Source organism: Hypanus sabinus, chromosome 4 (genome assembly GCF_030144855.1).
Source record: "Hypanus sabinus isolate sHypSab1 chromosome 4, sHypSab1.hap1, whole genome shotgun sequence".
Classification (NCBI taxonomy): domain Eukaryota; kingdom Metazoa; phylum Chordata; class Chondrichthyes; order Myliobatiformes; family Dasyatidae; genus Hypanus; species Hypanus sabinus.
Window position 1 is genome coordinate 93,157,346 of NC_082709.1, and position 12,716 is coordinate 93,170,061.

General features: G+C 42.3%; 1 protein-coding gene across 2 annotated transcripts in view; it reads right to left on the reverse strand.

The window, feature by feature from the left end:
- Window positions 1–1,899: 1,899 nt before the first annotated feature.
- Window positions 1,900–12,716, reverse strand: part of pdia5 (protein disulfide isomerase family A, member 5) — a 194,758-nt gene continuing 183,941 nt past the window's right edge. For both annotated transcript variants that reach the window (XM_059967674.1, XM_059967675.1), the window contains one exon: window positions 1,900–2,937. In XM_059967674.1, the coding sequence (XP_059823657.1) occupies window positions 2,866–2,937 (72 nt within the window). In that variant the 3' untranslated portion in view covers window positions 1,900–2,865. The remainder of the gene's footprint in view (window positions 2,938–12,716) is intronic.

Here is a 12,716-nt window from a genome sequence, read left to right on the forward strand (position 1 = left end):
AGGCTTCTGGTTTGGGTAGACTTGAACAGATTTTTGGGGAACAATGTCTTCAGTGCACTTCTGAATGAAGCTTGTGACCAGCTCCATATATTCAGAGATGTTCTCAGCTCGAAATACGCTATCAAAGCGTAAATACGCTATACACAGGTGACGCTATCAAGCAGTCTTGAAACATTAAGTCTGATTGGTTGGACCAGCAGTGAAAAGCTTTCTCTATGCCCGCTTCTTGTTTCAATTTCTGCCCGTAGGAACAAGATGAAGGAATGGTTAAACTTTCCAAATGGAGGGCAGCAAAGTGCTTTGTAGGCATTGTGGAAAGGATTGTGGAATGAGCTTCCTGTAGAAGTAGTAGAGGCCAGTTCAGTTGTGTCATTTAAGGTAAAATTGGATAGGTATATGGACAGGAAAGGAGTGGAGGGTTATGGGCTGAGTGCGGGTAGGTGGGACTAGGTGAGATTAAGGGTTCGGCACGGACTAGGAGGGCCAAGATGGCCTGTTTCCGTGCTGTGATTGTTATATGGTTATATGGTTAAAGGAGAGTAGCAGTGGTAGAATATGCTTCCTCTCCATGTGCTCACCTCGATGTGTTGGCAGAACTATGGGTAAACTCTAGTCAGTGACGCTTAGTCAAAGTCTCCAGTGATGATGAAAGCAGCCTCTGGGGGTGTGGTTTCATGGATATTGATGGTTTCACAAAGCTCATTGACAGCCAGGTTGGTTGGTATCAGCCTATGGTGTGATGTACTTAGCTGTAATAATAACTGATGTGAATCCTCTAGGCAGCCAGAAAGGTCAACATAGCAGCATAAGGTACTCCAAATCCGGGGAGCAAAAGGATTTGAGGGGCTGTGTGCTACCTGGGTTGCACCAAGCATTGTTCACCGTGAAACGCTCACCCACCTTTACTTTTCCCCGAGAGGTCTTTAGACCTGTCCGCTCAGAACACAGAGAACCCAATGGGTTTTGTGGCTTGGTCTGGTATTTCCTCTGACAACCAGGCTTCGGTAAAGCAATTTACAGTGCTTTGTTTCCCACTGGTAGGAGATTCTGGCTCTCGGCTCACACAGCTTGTTGTGCAGGGACTGTGTGTTGGCCAGGAGTATGGTAGAAAGTGGCAGCCGGTTTGTATACTGTCTTAACCTAACTAAGATGCTGCTCTTCTTCCTCACCTCTGACGATGCTTCCTTGGTAATTCCTTGTAGCGAATGAACCTCCCATGGTTCGTGCAAACAGAGGGCTCCAGAGGTAGAAGAGCAGCATGTTATTATTGAATGCCATCTTTCCAATGTTCAAGAGTCAATTGATCATACCTGATGTGACTTTCAGCTTCTTGGAAGAGAAATGCAGAATGAAGTAGAGGGACATGCAGAAGGTTATACCAATTTGGAGTACACAACACGGCTGCTGTAAATGGTGCCATCTTGGGCCTTAGTCACATATTCCAGGAAAGCACAAGATCCATTTTTAATAGTCTACATCTCTATTCATTCTTCCAAAGTGCATGACCATACATTTCCCTACACTACATTCATCTGCCACTTCTTCCTGGTCACCCCTCATTCTTCTGAATTCTGGTGAATACAGGCCCAGAGCCATTAAATGTTCTTCATATGACAAGCCATTCAAACCTGGAATCATTTACTTGAGAAACAATGGAATGAAACAGAAGGTAATACATCGACTCAAACAGAGGACGTGTACAGAGAAAGTCGGGAAATTTTAAGAGTCTTGAACATAACTAATATCCCTAATAGTTAATCGATGTCAACCCAGTAGGAAAAGTAACATAAGATAAAACCTTGTGTTTGGAGTCCTTTGACATTTTAAACCTGTGATGATAATCTGATATATAATCCATGAAATCTTGGACAGCAATGGAATTTATAAAATGAGCACAAGTAAAACACCAAAAAAATCACTTTATTAGATTTCTTCAATAGGTCAAATTTTCCATATTTGAACATGCAATTCAAAAATAGCTGGTCATTCATGGACTAATATCCAAAGCTTGAATTTATACAGATAACTTTTCCATTTTGTTTAACTTTCTACTTACCAAATCTGTAGCAAGTAATCCTGATATCATGTGTTATCATGGAATTCAAACTGAATCACATCTAACTTGCTGCATTTGGACCTTACTTCCATCATCCCTGAGCAGTTTGATTAAAACTTGAAACCGCTTCTGATTCAGTACCCCCCCCCCCACCCCACAACCATTACCCTCACCCTCTAAATAAAAACCCAGCAATCTCAGGCAACCTGATCCAAATTTATGGACCTTATTGTAGAAAATCTGCAGCTACAAAACATTTGCATAGAACACGAGCTAGAGCTTGACTGATGCAGTCCAACTGTAATGTTTCTCTGTTGGTATGCAAGAATGGCTCAGTCCAGCCGGATAAATAAGGCAGATGGATGCTTCAGCCTGGCTCCACATTGTGCACACGTGTGTCTTCAAACTGTCTGAAGGAATGGCTTTCTCCTGCAATTATTGAACCCCATTGTGAATCCATTGAAAAATTATCCCATAACTGGGATATTGCAGACAGCAGGGGTGAAAGTCTGGAAATATTGGCACAGGTTAAATTATACCAGTTGGTCACTAGTTACAAACTTTGTATTTGGACACAAGAGTGGATAATGTGACATTCAAATTCTAATTATACTTTTCTTGTAGCACTATGCTGTCCTTTTTTTTTAAAAAAAGGAACTACAAGTGATCCACTGTTATAATTATTTTTATATAAATTGCTTACTCTTCATTTTTCAAAACCCTTAGTCCTTGGAAAGTGTGAAGTTTCAGTACAGTAGTGATGGAAACAGGGTTTTGTTGCAGTGCAGTGGCAAGTGAAGTATGCAAGGTTACAACTCCTCCCTTGCCTTCACGTAGTCTTGTCCCTTCATTCGTCTTATGTAACTGATAAACCCGTCTTCCTGAAATACAGAAATAAAAACACGTTGAAGGAGCAGTGAATATTTTGATTTAAATACTGCAATTGCTGGCAGACTTTATTGTGAATGCTTCAGTACAGTGAAGGGCAGCACAGTGGCAAGTGACCTGGGTTCAATTCTGCCACTGCCTGTACGTACTCCCCGTGACCATGTGGGTTTCCTCCGGGTGCTCTGGTTTCCTTCCACATTTTAAAGACATGGGTTAGGGCTGTGAGTACACTATATTGATGCTGGAAGCTAACAGTTGTAGGCTGCCCTCAACATCTCCTTAAACTACGTTGGCTGTTAACAAAAACATTTCACTGTCTGTTTTGATGTATGTGACAAATAAAGCTGATATTTAATCCTTAAGTATTGACAAAGACTTACTATTGATACTAAATTCCTACAAAGACCATACAAGTGGAATGTTCATCTCATCTTTCCAAGAGGTTTTTGTTCTTTTGTGATCACCTACAGTGATGCAGTAGGATTGAACGTAGAAGGAAGTGGTAGGAGAGAAAAAGATCAGTTGGTTGAGTAGTATCACAACAACAATTTTACACGCAATGTCCGCAAGACCATAAGAAAAAGGAGCAGAAACAGGCTATTCAGCCCATTGAGCTTTCTCCACTATTCCATCATGGTTGATTTATTATCTCTCTCAACTTCATTCTCCTACCTTCTCCCCATAATCTTTGACTCACTTACTAACGAAGAACCTATCAACTTGCACTTTAAATTGTTATGAATGTACCACAGCTCTGAGAGAATCGCAAGAGCGCTATTAATTCGGGTCTTGGACCCAGGCAAATGAGAGACAATGTAATGGTTTTGGCCATGGCTCTTAGAGACATGACCTTGCTACGTGACAGCTACCACGGATATGGACACCCTCGAGCAACGTGGGGGTGGGGATTACATCACCCTACTTTGATGGACATCTACAACTCTGCAAGTCAAGATAAAAGGGGACTGCAGAAGGTGGTACCCCAGAGAGACGCACCAGAAGGACTCGATCGCTCAATGCTCCCATGATAGCTGGAAGCCAGTCAAAAGCCACGTGCACTCCGTAACTTCTCTGCCTGGGGAGCGGGTGGCTGATAATACTGAGAAGGACTTCGAACTAATAACAGGGAAACAAAGCTCCCCTGATTCAACGGTGTTGCTTCGTCAAAGACCCGGGCAAGTTTTTCCCGTTTCTCCTCACTCTGAAAAACATGAAACCCAGTGATTCCCCAAAAAGACTGAAGCCTGCAGAGTTCTGAGTGATTTTTATATTTCCAACGGACAATATATTATCCCCTAGACAACAGTCGAGATTATTTTCTTAATGATGATTATTGCTATACCCGTGCTTTAGATTGAGTTTTGCCAATGTATATGTTCTGAATGTTTGTATTAACCTTACTTTTGTGCCCCCCTTTATGAATAAAACGTTCGAAAATAGTGCCATCAGACTCCAACGGACCTCTCTATCTTTGCTGGTGAGTTATCCAGTTACGGGATACGTAACAAAGTATACTCAATGACTCGGCCTCTACTACAATCTGTGGTGATGAATTACAGAGTCACCACCTTCTGGCGAAATAAATTCCTCCTTAGACCAGTGAGTCTGGATTTATGAACATTTGGAGAGGTATAATATGATTAGGAGTAGTCAGCATGGCTTTGTAAAGGGCGGGTTGTGCCTTACGAGCCTGATTGAATGTTTTGAAGATGCGACTAAACACATTGATGAAGGAAGAGCAGTAGGTGTAGTGTATATGGATTTCAGCAAGGCATTTGATAAGGTACCCCATGCAAGGCTTACTGAGAAAGTAAAGAGGCATGTGATCCAAGGGGGACATTGCTTTGTGGATCCAGAACTGGCTTGCCGACAGAAGGCAAAGAGTGGTTGTAGACGGGTCATATTCTGCATGGAGGTCATTCACCAGTGGAGTGCCTCAAGGATCTGTTCTGGGACCCTTACTCTTGGTGATTTTTATAAATGACCTGGATAAGGAACTGGTGGATGGGTTAGTAAGTTTGCTGATGACACAAAGTTTGGAGGTGTTGTGGATAGTGTGGGGAGCTGTCAGAGGTTACAGCGGGACATTGATAGGATGCAAAACTGGGCTGAGAAGTGGCAGATCGAGTTCAACAGATAAGTGTAAAATGGTTCATTTTGGTAGGTCAAATATGATGGCAGAATATAGTATTAATGCCTAAGACTCTTGGCAGTGTGGAGGATCGGCGGGATCTTGGGGTCCGAGTCCATAGGATGCTCAAAGCAGTTGCTCAGGTTGACTCTGTGGTTAAGAAGGCTAATGGTGTATTGGCCTTCATCAATCATGGAATTGAATTTAGGAGCCAAGAGGTAATGTTGCAGCTACCCTGGTCAGACCCCACTTGGAGTACCGTGCTCAGTTCTGGTTTCCTCACTACAGAAAGGTTGTGGAAGCCATAGAAAGGGTGCAGAGGAGATTTACAAGGATGTTGCCTGGGCTGGGGAGTGTGCCTTATGAGAATTGGTTGAGTGAATTTGGCCTTTTCTCCTTGAAGCGAAGAAGGATGTGAGGTGATCTGATAGAGGTGTATAAGATGATGAGAGGCATTGATCGTGTGGATAGTCAGAGTCTTTTTCCCAGGGCTGAAATGGTTGCCACAAGAGGACACAGGTGTAAGGTGCTGGGGAGTAGGTACAGAGGAGATGTCAGGGGTAAATTTTTTTATGCAGAGAGTGGAGAGTGCGTGGAATGGGCTGCCGGCAACAGTGGTGCAGGCGGATACAATAGAGTCTTTTAAGAGGCTTTTGGATAGGTACATGGAACATAGAAAAATAGAGGGCTATGGGTAAGCCTAGTAATTTCTAAGGTACTGACATGTTCAGCACAACTTTGTGGGCCGAAAGGTCTGTATTATGCTGTAGGTTTTCTATGTTTTCCTTATCTAAAGGGATGTCCTTTAGAACCCAAGGAAAACCAAGGAATTGACTGTGGACTTCAGGGAGGGGAAGTCAGGAAGAACGTGCACCAGTTCTCATTAAGGGGTCAGTGGTGGAAAGGGAGAACAGCTTCAAGTTCCTGTGTGGCTTTGTGGTAAAGTTTGCAGATGATACAAAGTTAGGTGGAGGGGTAGGTCGTGCTGAGAAAGTACAGGCGTCCCCCGTTTTTCGAACGCTCACTTTATGACAACTCGCTGTTACGAAAGACCTACATCAGTACCTGTTTTTGCTAACCAAAGAGGATTTTCGCTTTTACGAGAAAAAGGCACCCATTTTATACATGTGTTTACCCCGAGAAAGACTACAATGACTGTGAAACCTTGTGCGGGCAGTTGTACGTACTGATTTTTTTTTCTCTAAATCGACTTTGGCTTGCTGTCTTTCTGATTTTGATAAGTGGAACTACACCGTACATACAATATTTTTATTTTATATAGGGTGTATATTTATCATATCATTCCTGCTTTTATTATATGTTATTTTAGGTTTTATGTGTTATTTGGTATGATTTGGTAGGTTATTTTTTGGGTCTGGGAATGCTCAAAAATTTTCCCCATATAAATTAATGGTAATTGCTTCTTTGCTTTATGGCATTTCGGTTTACAAACAGTTTCATAGGAACGCTCTGCCTTCGGATTGCAGGGGAAACCTGTAATGCAATAGCAGAAGGACTTAGATAAATTGGAAGAATGGGCATAAAAGTGGCAGGTGGAATACAGTATTGGGAAATGTATATAAATGTATTTTGGTAAAAGTAACGATAGTACAGACTATTATCTAAATGGGACGAAGGTTCAAACATCAGAGTTGCAAAGGGTCTTAGGATCCTCGAGCAAGACTCTCAGAAGGTTGAGTCTGTGGTAAAGAAGGCAAATACAATGTTGACAATTTATCTCAAGGAGACTAGAATTAAAAACAACTAGATAATGTTGAGGCTTTATAAGTCAGGCCATACTTGGAGTTTTGTCAACAGTTTTGTCCCCCACATCTCAGAAAGGATGTGTTGTCATTGGAGAGAGTCCAGAGGAGGTTCAAGAGGATGATTTTGGGAATGAAGGGGGAGGGGTTAACACATGAGGAGTGTTTGGCAGCTCTGGGGCTGTACTCACTGGAATTTAGAAGGATGTCGGGGAGAGGGATCTCATTGAAACCTAATGAATGATGATAAGGTGGTTATGAGGAGGATGTTTCCTATGGCTGGTTGTCCAGAGCTAGGGCTTTACACTTTGGAGAGAAGGAGGATGAGAGGCAACATGACAGAGGTATACAAGATATTAAGAGGCATAGATAGTGTGGACAGCCAGCACCTATTCCCCAGGGCACCATTGCTCAATACAAGAGGACATGGATTTAAGGTAAGGGGTGGGAAGTTCAAGGGGGATATCAGAGAAAGGTTTTTTACTCAGAGAGTGGTTGGTGTGTGGAATGCACTGTCTGAATCTGTGGTGGAGGCAGATACACTAGTGAAATTTAAGAGACTACTAGACAGATATATGGAGGAATTTAAGGTGGGGGGGGAGATAAATGGGAGGCAGAGTTTAAGGGTCAGCACAACGTTGTGGGCCGAAGGGCACACACTGTGCTGTACTATTTGATGTTCTAACTAAAGGGCACAGCCTCAGAATTGAGGGTGACCTTTTAGAACAGAGGTAAGGAGGAGTTTTTTTAGCCAGAGAGTAGTGAATTTGTGGAATGCTCTGCCACAGACAACTGTGGAGGCCAAGTCCAAGGGTACATTTAAAGCAAAACTTAATAGTGTCCTGATTGGTCAGGGCATCAAAGATTATGGTGAGAGGGCAAGTTGAGTGGGATTCAGGACCAGCCATGACAGAATGGCTGAGCAGACTCGATGGGCTGAACGGTCTAATTCTGCTCCTATGTCTTATGGTCTTACAGTATTTATCCTAGGGCCACATATTGATTCAATGATGATGAAGGCACACTAGTGGCTATACTTCATTAGGAGTTTATGGAGATTTGGTATGTCACTAAAACTTTTGCAAATTTCTGCAAAAATATTGCAAACAAGTAGTGAGGTCATGGAACCGATACAGATTGAAGAGGAGGAGGTGCTTGCTATCTTGATGCAAATCAGAGTAGATAAATCCCCAGGACCTGAAGGATTCTAGTGTTGAAGTTGCAGGGGCCCTGGCAGATATATTTAAAATGTCAGTATCTAAGGGTGAAGTGCTGGAGGATTGAAGAATAGCTCATGTTGTTCTGTTGTTTAAAAAAGGCTCTAAAAGTAATCCAGGAAATTATAGGCCGGGAAGTTTGATGTCTGTGGTAGGTAAATTACTGGAAGGAGTACTAAGAGATAGGATCTACAAGTATTTGGATGGACAGGGACTTATTAGGGAGAGTCAACATGGCTTTGTGCGTGGTAGGTCATGTTTAACAAATCTATTAGAGTTTTTCGAGGAGGTTACCAGGAAAGTGGATGAAGGGAAGGCAGTGGATGTTGTCTACATGGACTTCAGTAAGGCCTTTGACAAGGTCCCACACAGGAGGTTAGTTAGGAAGATTCAGTCACTCGGTATACATAGAGAGGTAGTAAATTGGATTAGACAATGGCTCAATGGAAGAAGCCAGAGAGTGGTAGTGGAGGATTGCTACTCTGAGTAGAGGCCTGTGACTAGTGGTGTGCCACAGGGATCAGTGCTGGGTCCATTGTTATTTGTCATCTATATCAATGATCTGGATGATAATGTGGCAAATTGGATCAGCAAATTTGCTGATGATACAAAGATTGGAGGTGTAGTTGGAATATTATGGTGAGGCTGTATAAGGTATTGGTAAGGCTGAATTTGGAGTATTGTGTGCAGTTTTGGTCACCGAGTTACAGGAAGGTTATTAATAAGGTTGAAAGAGTGTAGAGAAGGTTTACAAGGATGTTGCTGGGACTTGAGAAACTGAGTTACAGAGAAAGGTTGAATAGGTTAGACATTATTCTCTGGAGCGTAGAAGAATGAGGGGTGATTTGATAGAGGTGTATAAAATAATGATGGGTATAGATAAAGTGAATGCAAGCAGGCTTTTTCCACCGAGGCCAGGGGAGAAAAAAAGCAGAGGACATGGTTTAAGGGTGAAGGGGGAAAAGTTTAAAGGGAACATTGGAGGGGGCTTCTTCACACAGAGAGTGGTGGGAGTGTGGAATGAGCTGCCAGATGAAGTGGTAAATGCGGGCTCACTTTTAACATTTAAGAAAAACTTGGACAGGTTTTTGGATGAGAAGTGTATGGAGGGATATGGGCAGTTGCAGGTCAGTGGGACTAGGCAGAAAAATGGTTCGGCACAGCCAAGAAGGGCAAAAAGGCCTGTTTCTGTGCTGTAATGTTCTATGGTTCTACAGATGTACTATGGAGAGTATTAAGAATATTGCATCACCACATGGTATGAAGGCTCCAATATACAGGATCATAGGAGGCTGAAGGGGGTTGTTGATTCAGTAGGGTACAACCCTCCCCACCATCAAGGACATCTTCAAAAGGTGGTGTGTGAAGAAGATGTATATTAATGAAGTTAAAGAGCTGGCCCTCCTGTGACATGCTCTCATTAGGGAGGAGGTACAGGAGACAATGTTTTAGGAACAACTTCTTCATCTCTCCCATTAGATCTGCCAAGAACACTGCCTTGCCATTCCTCTTCCACAATATTTACTTTTATTGAAACTTACAGTAATTTGTTATGCCTGCACTGTACTGCTGCCACAAAACAACAAATTTTAAGACTTATGTCAGGGTTAGTAAGCTTGATTTTGATTCTCTACCACATTCCATCAATTCCACCACTGCAATCCTCATGCTAACTTGACTGCATCCATCCAACTTTGGTGAGCTCCATCCAATTTGCCTCACCAAAGTCTCAGACCCAAAGTACTGTTCATTATGGGTCGCCTCACAGCCTGGTATGGCAATGCCAACACGCAGGGACATGATTGGCTGGAGAGGTAGTGAGCAATGCCTAGTCCATCACAGGCACAGTTATCCTCATCACTGACAAGACTGACAGCATCTATGCAAGTCATTATCTCACGGAAGAGGCATCTATCATCATGACCCAGCCAGATCATGCTCTCCTCTAGCTGTTACTATCTGGCAGGAGGTACAGATGCTTCGTGTCTCACACTACTAGCTTCAGGAATGGCTACCTTCCTATAATCTTCAATTCCTGAAAAGCTCAATCCTTATCCCACCTCAGCAAAGGAACTTAATCGGTTCTCTCTTCAACTGCACATTCATCTCTTGCACCACAATGGACTTGTCCCTGTGTACTTTCCCTTACACTGAGGTCTTGGTTTTGCAGTTTATATTTTTCCTCCCTCACTTCACTGTCTAATTTATGTACAATTTATATTCTGTATGCTGTATGTACCTGTAATATCACAAGCAAGTTTTTTGTTGTCACCTGTACCTGACTACACTTGAGCACATGATAACCCATCTTTTCAGACTACATTACCCTAATGTTCTTACATTACTTTTACTCTATCACGTAAATTACATAATAATTTATAAAAACACAAAATGCTGGCAGAACTCAGTAGGCCAGACAGCATCTATGGGAGGAGGTAGTGGCAACATTTCAGGCCGAAACCCTTCATCAACATAATAATTTACGTTATTTTCTATTGTTTTTATGTTTATCATGTACTGCATTGCTGCAGCAACAGAAAAACTCATTCTTTGGCATTTTACCTTAAATATGTATTTCCATGAAATGATTCTCTTCAGAATCATATAACAATTACAGCACGGAAACAGGCCATCTTGGCCCTTCAAGTCTGTGCCGAATCAGGTCATGATGATTCAGAACTTGATTCTAATTCTGATTCTTGCCTTGACACTGTGTCAGCAAAGTTTTTTATGCCTATTAGAACCAGAGGTCTTGGGTTAGTAGTGAAAGGTGCGATGTTTGAGGGGAAACATCATAGGTAATGTCACTCAGGAGGTGAGAATGTGGAACGAGCTGCGGCAGAAATAGTGGATGCAGGTTCAATTTCAAGATTTAAGAGAAATTCGGAAAGAAACATGGATGGGAAGGGTGGGAAGGGTATGAAGGGCTGTGGTCTGGTCAATGGGATTAGGCAGGATAATAGTTTGACACAGACTAGATGGACTGAAAGGCCTGTTTCTGTGCTATAGTATTCTGTGACTTTTTTTCCTGTTAGCCTTCTGTAACTTCTCTCAGCTGGACCTAAGTGACACTTGAATTGGAGGCAAAGCTGTTTCTTGTTTACAAGGATTTGGATACAGAGCATTTAGTTTCTTTAAGGAAACTCTGCAGCTAGCAGGCTTTTCTGGATTCACACCCAGATCCTAATCCACAGCATCAACTGGTAATTTTCTGAAACACAAGATATTCTTCAGATGCTGGAAATCCAGAATAACACACAGAAAATGCTGGAGGAACTCAGCAGGTCAGACAGCATCTATGGAGAAGAATAACCAATTGACACTTCGAGCCTAAATCTGCCTGAACACTGGTATATTTTTCTCCAGGTTTTGGGAACAACCATTGGGTGTATGAATGGTCCATGAACCCATGAATACTGCTTACTATTTTTGATCTATTTTTATACTATTTATTTTTCATATTTCTTATTGAAATTTGTAGTATATTTTATGTACATGGAGACGGAGGGAAGGGGAACGGAACATCATGGCGGATGCAGAACTCGCTGAGGTGTGAGCGCAGGGGGACAAAGGTGAAACCCTTACTAAGGACAGGACATTCTGCTTCAGAGAGGGGAAATTCAGAGGGAATGGTGAAGACCTGGCACAGATGAGAGTTGGAATCGGAGGGGTAGGGGGTTGGTAGTATCTGAGGAGAAGGGAGGTTTGGAGTGTACAAGGGGTGGTGGTGTGAGAGGAAGATGGGAGTCTCTGGGAGCTGGTGGTAGGACCTGAGAGAGACCATTCCAGTCTTATGCCTAACATTTCCTTCTTTTAGTTTTATTTCTCCCCTATGGTATTTGTTCATCTCTTTTGTTCTTCTCCTCCATACATCCATTTACTGCCCTCTTTAACAGCACCACTTGTCTAATTCAATTCCTCTTGGTCTTCACCTCATCTCCAACAATAAAGCGCAAAGTCATAGGAGGTGACGTCAAAGAGTTCATTTTATCACACTAGGGGACCATTCAATAGTCTTAAAACAGAGGGATAGAAGCTGTCTTTGAGCCTGGTGGTATGGGCTTTCAGATTTTTTAAAATCCTCTGCCTGATGAAAAGGTGAGAAGGCATCATCACAGACATTCCCTTTTGTTCTCTCTATCACTCCCTTTACTTGCAACTTGAAACTTGTTTCATTTTGTTGGATCTGGTGATTTTGTAATGCAAAGGTTCTTTGGAAGTTAAGAATGAAGTGTCAAAGGTTATGGTGGGAAGGCAGAAGAATGTAGGTGAGAAGGATAATAAAACAGCTATGATGAGGAGACTCAATGGGCCAAATGGCCTCATTCTGCCCTTATGATTTATGGTCTTGTTGGATATGGCTGTTTATTAAGTGTAATAAGAACGAAGAATAAAAGAGATAAGAAGGACAAAGAAGTCATGTGGTCCTATATTAAAATCTAGTTCAGACTATACTAGGTCAGATGTAGAATCCACGCCACGACCAACCAGACTCAAACACAGTTACTTTCTCTAAGCAGTAAGGTTGATTGATGCTCCCACCTCTCCACACACTCAACCACCAGTATTTTATCATTTCCTGTCAGTCACCTTTACACTCTCCTGTGCCTAGCATTGTTTTATGCACATACCAATCATTTTATATAAACCATTTTATGCAT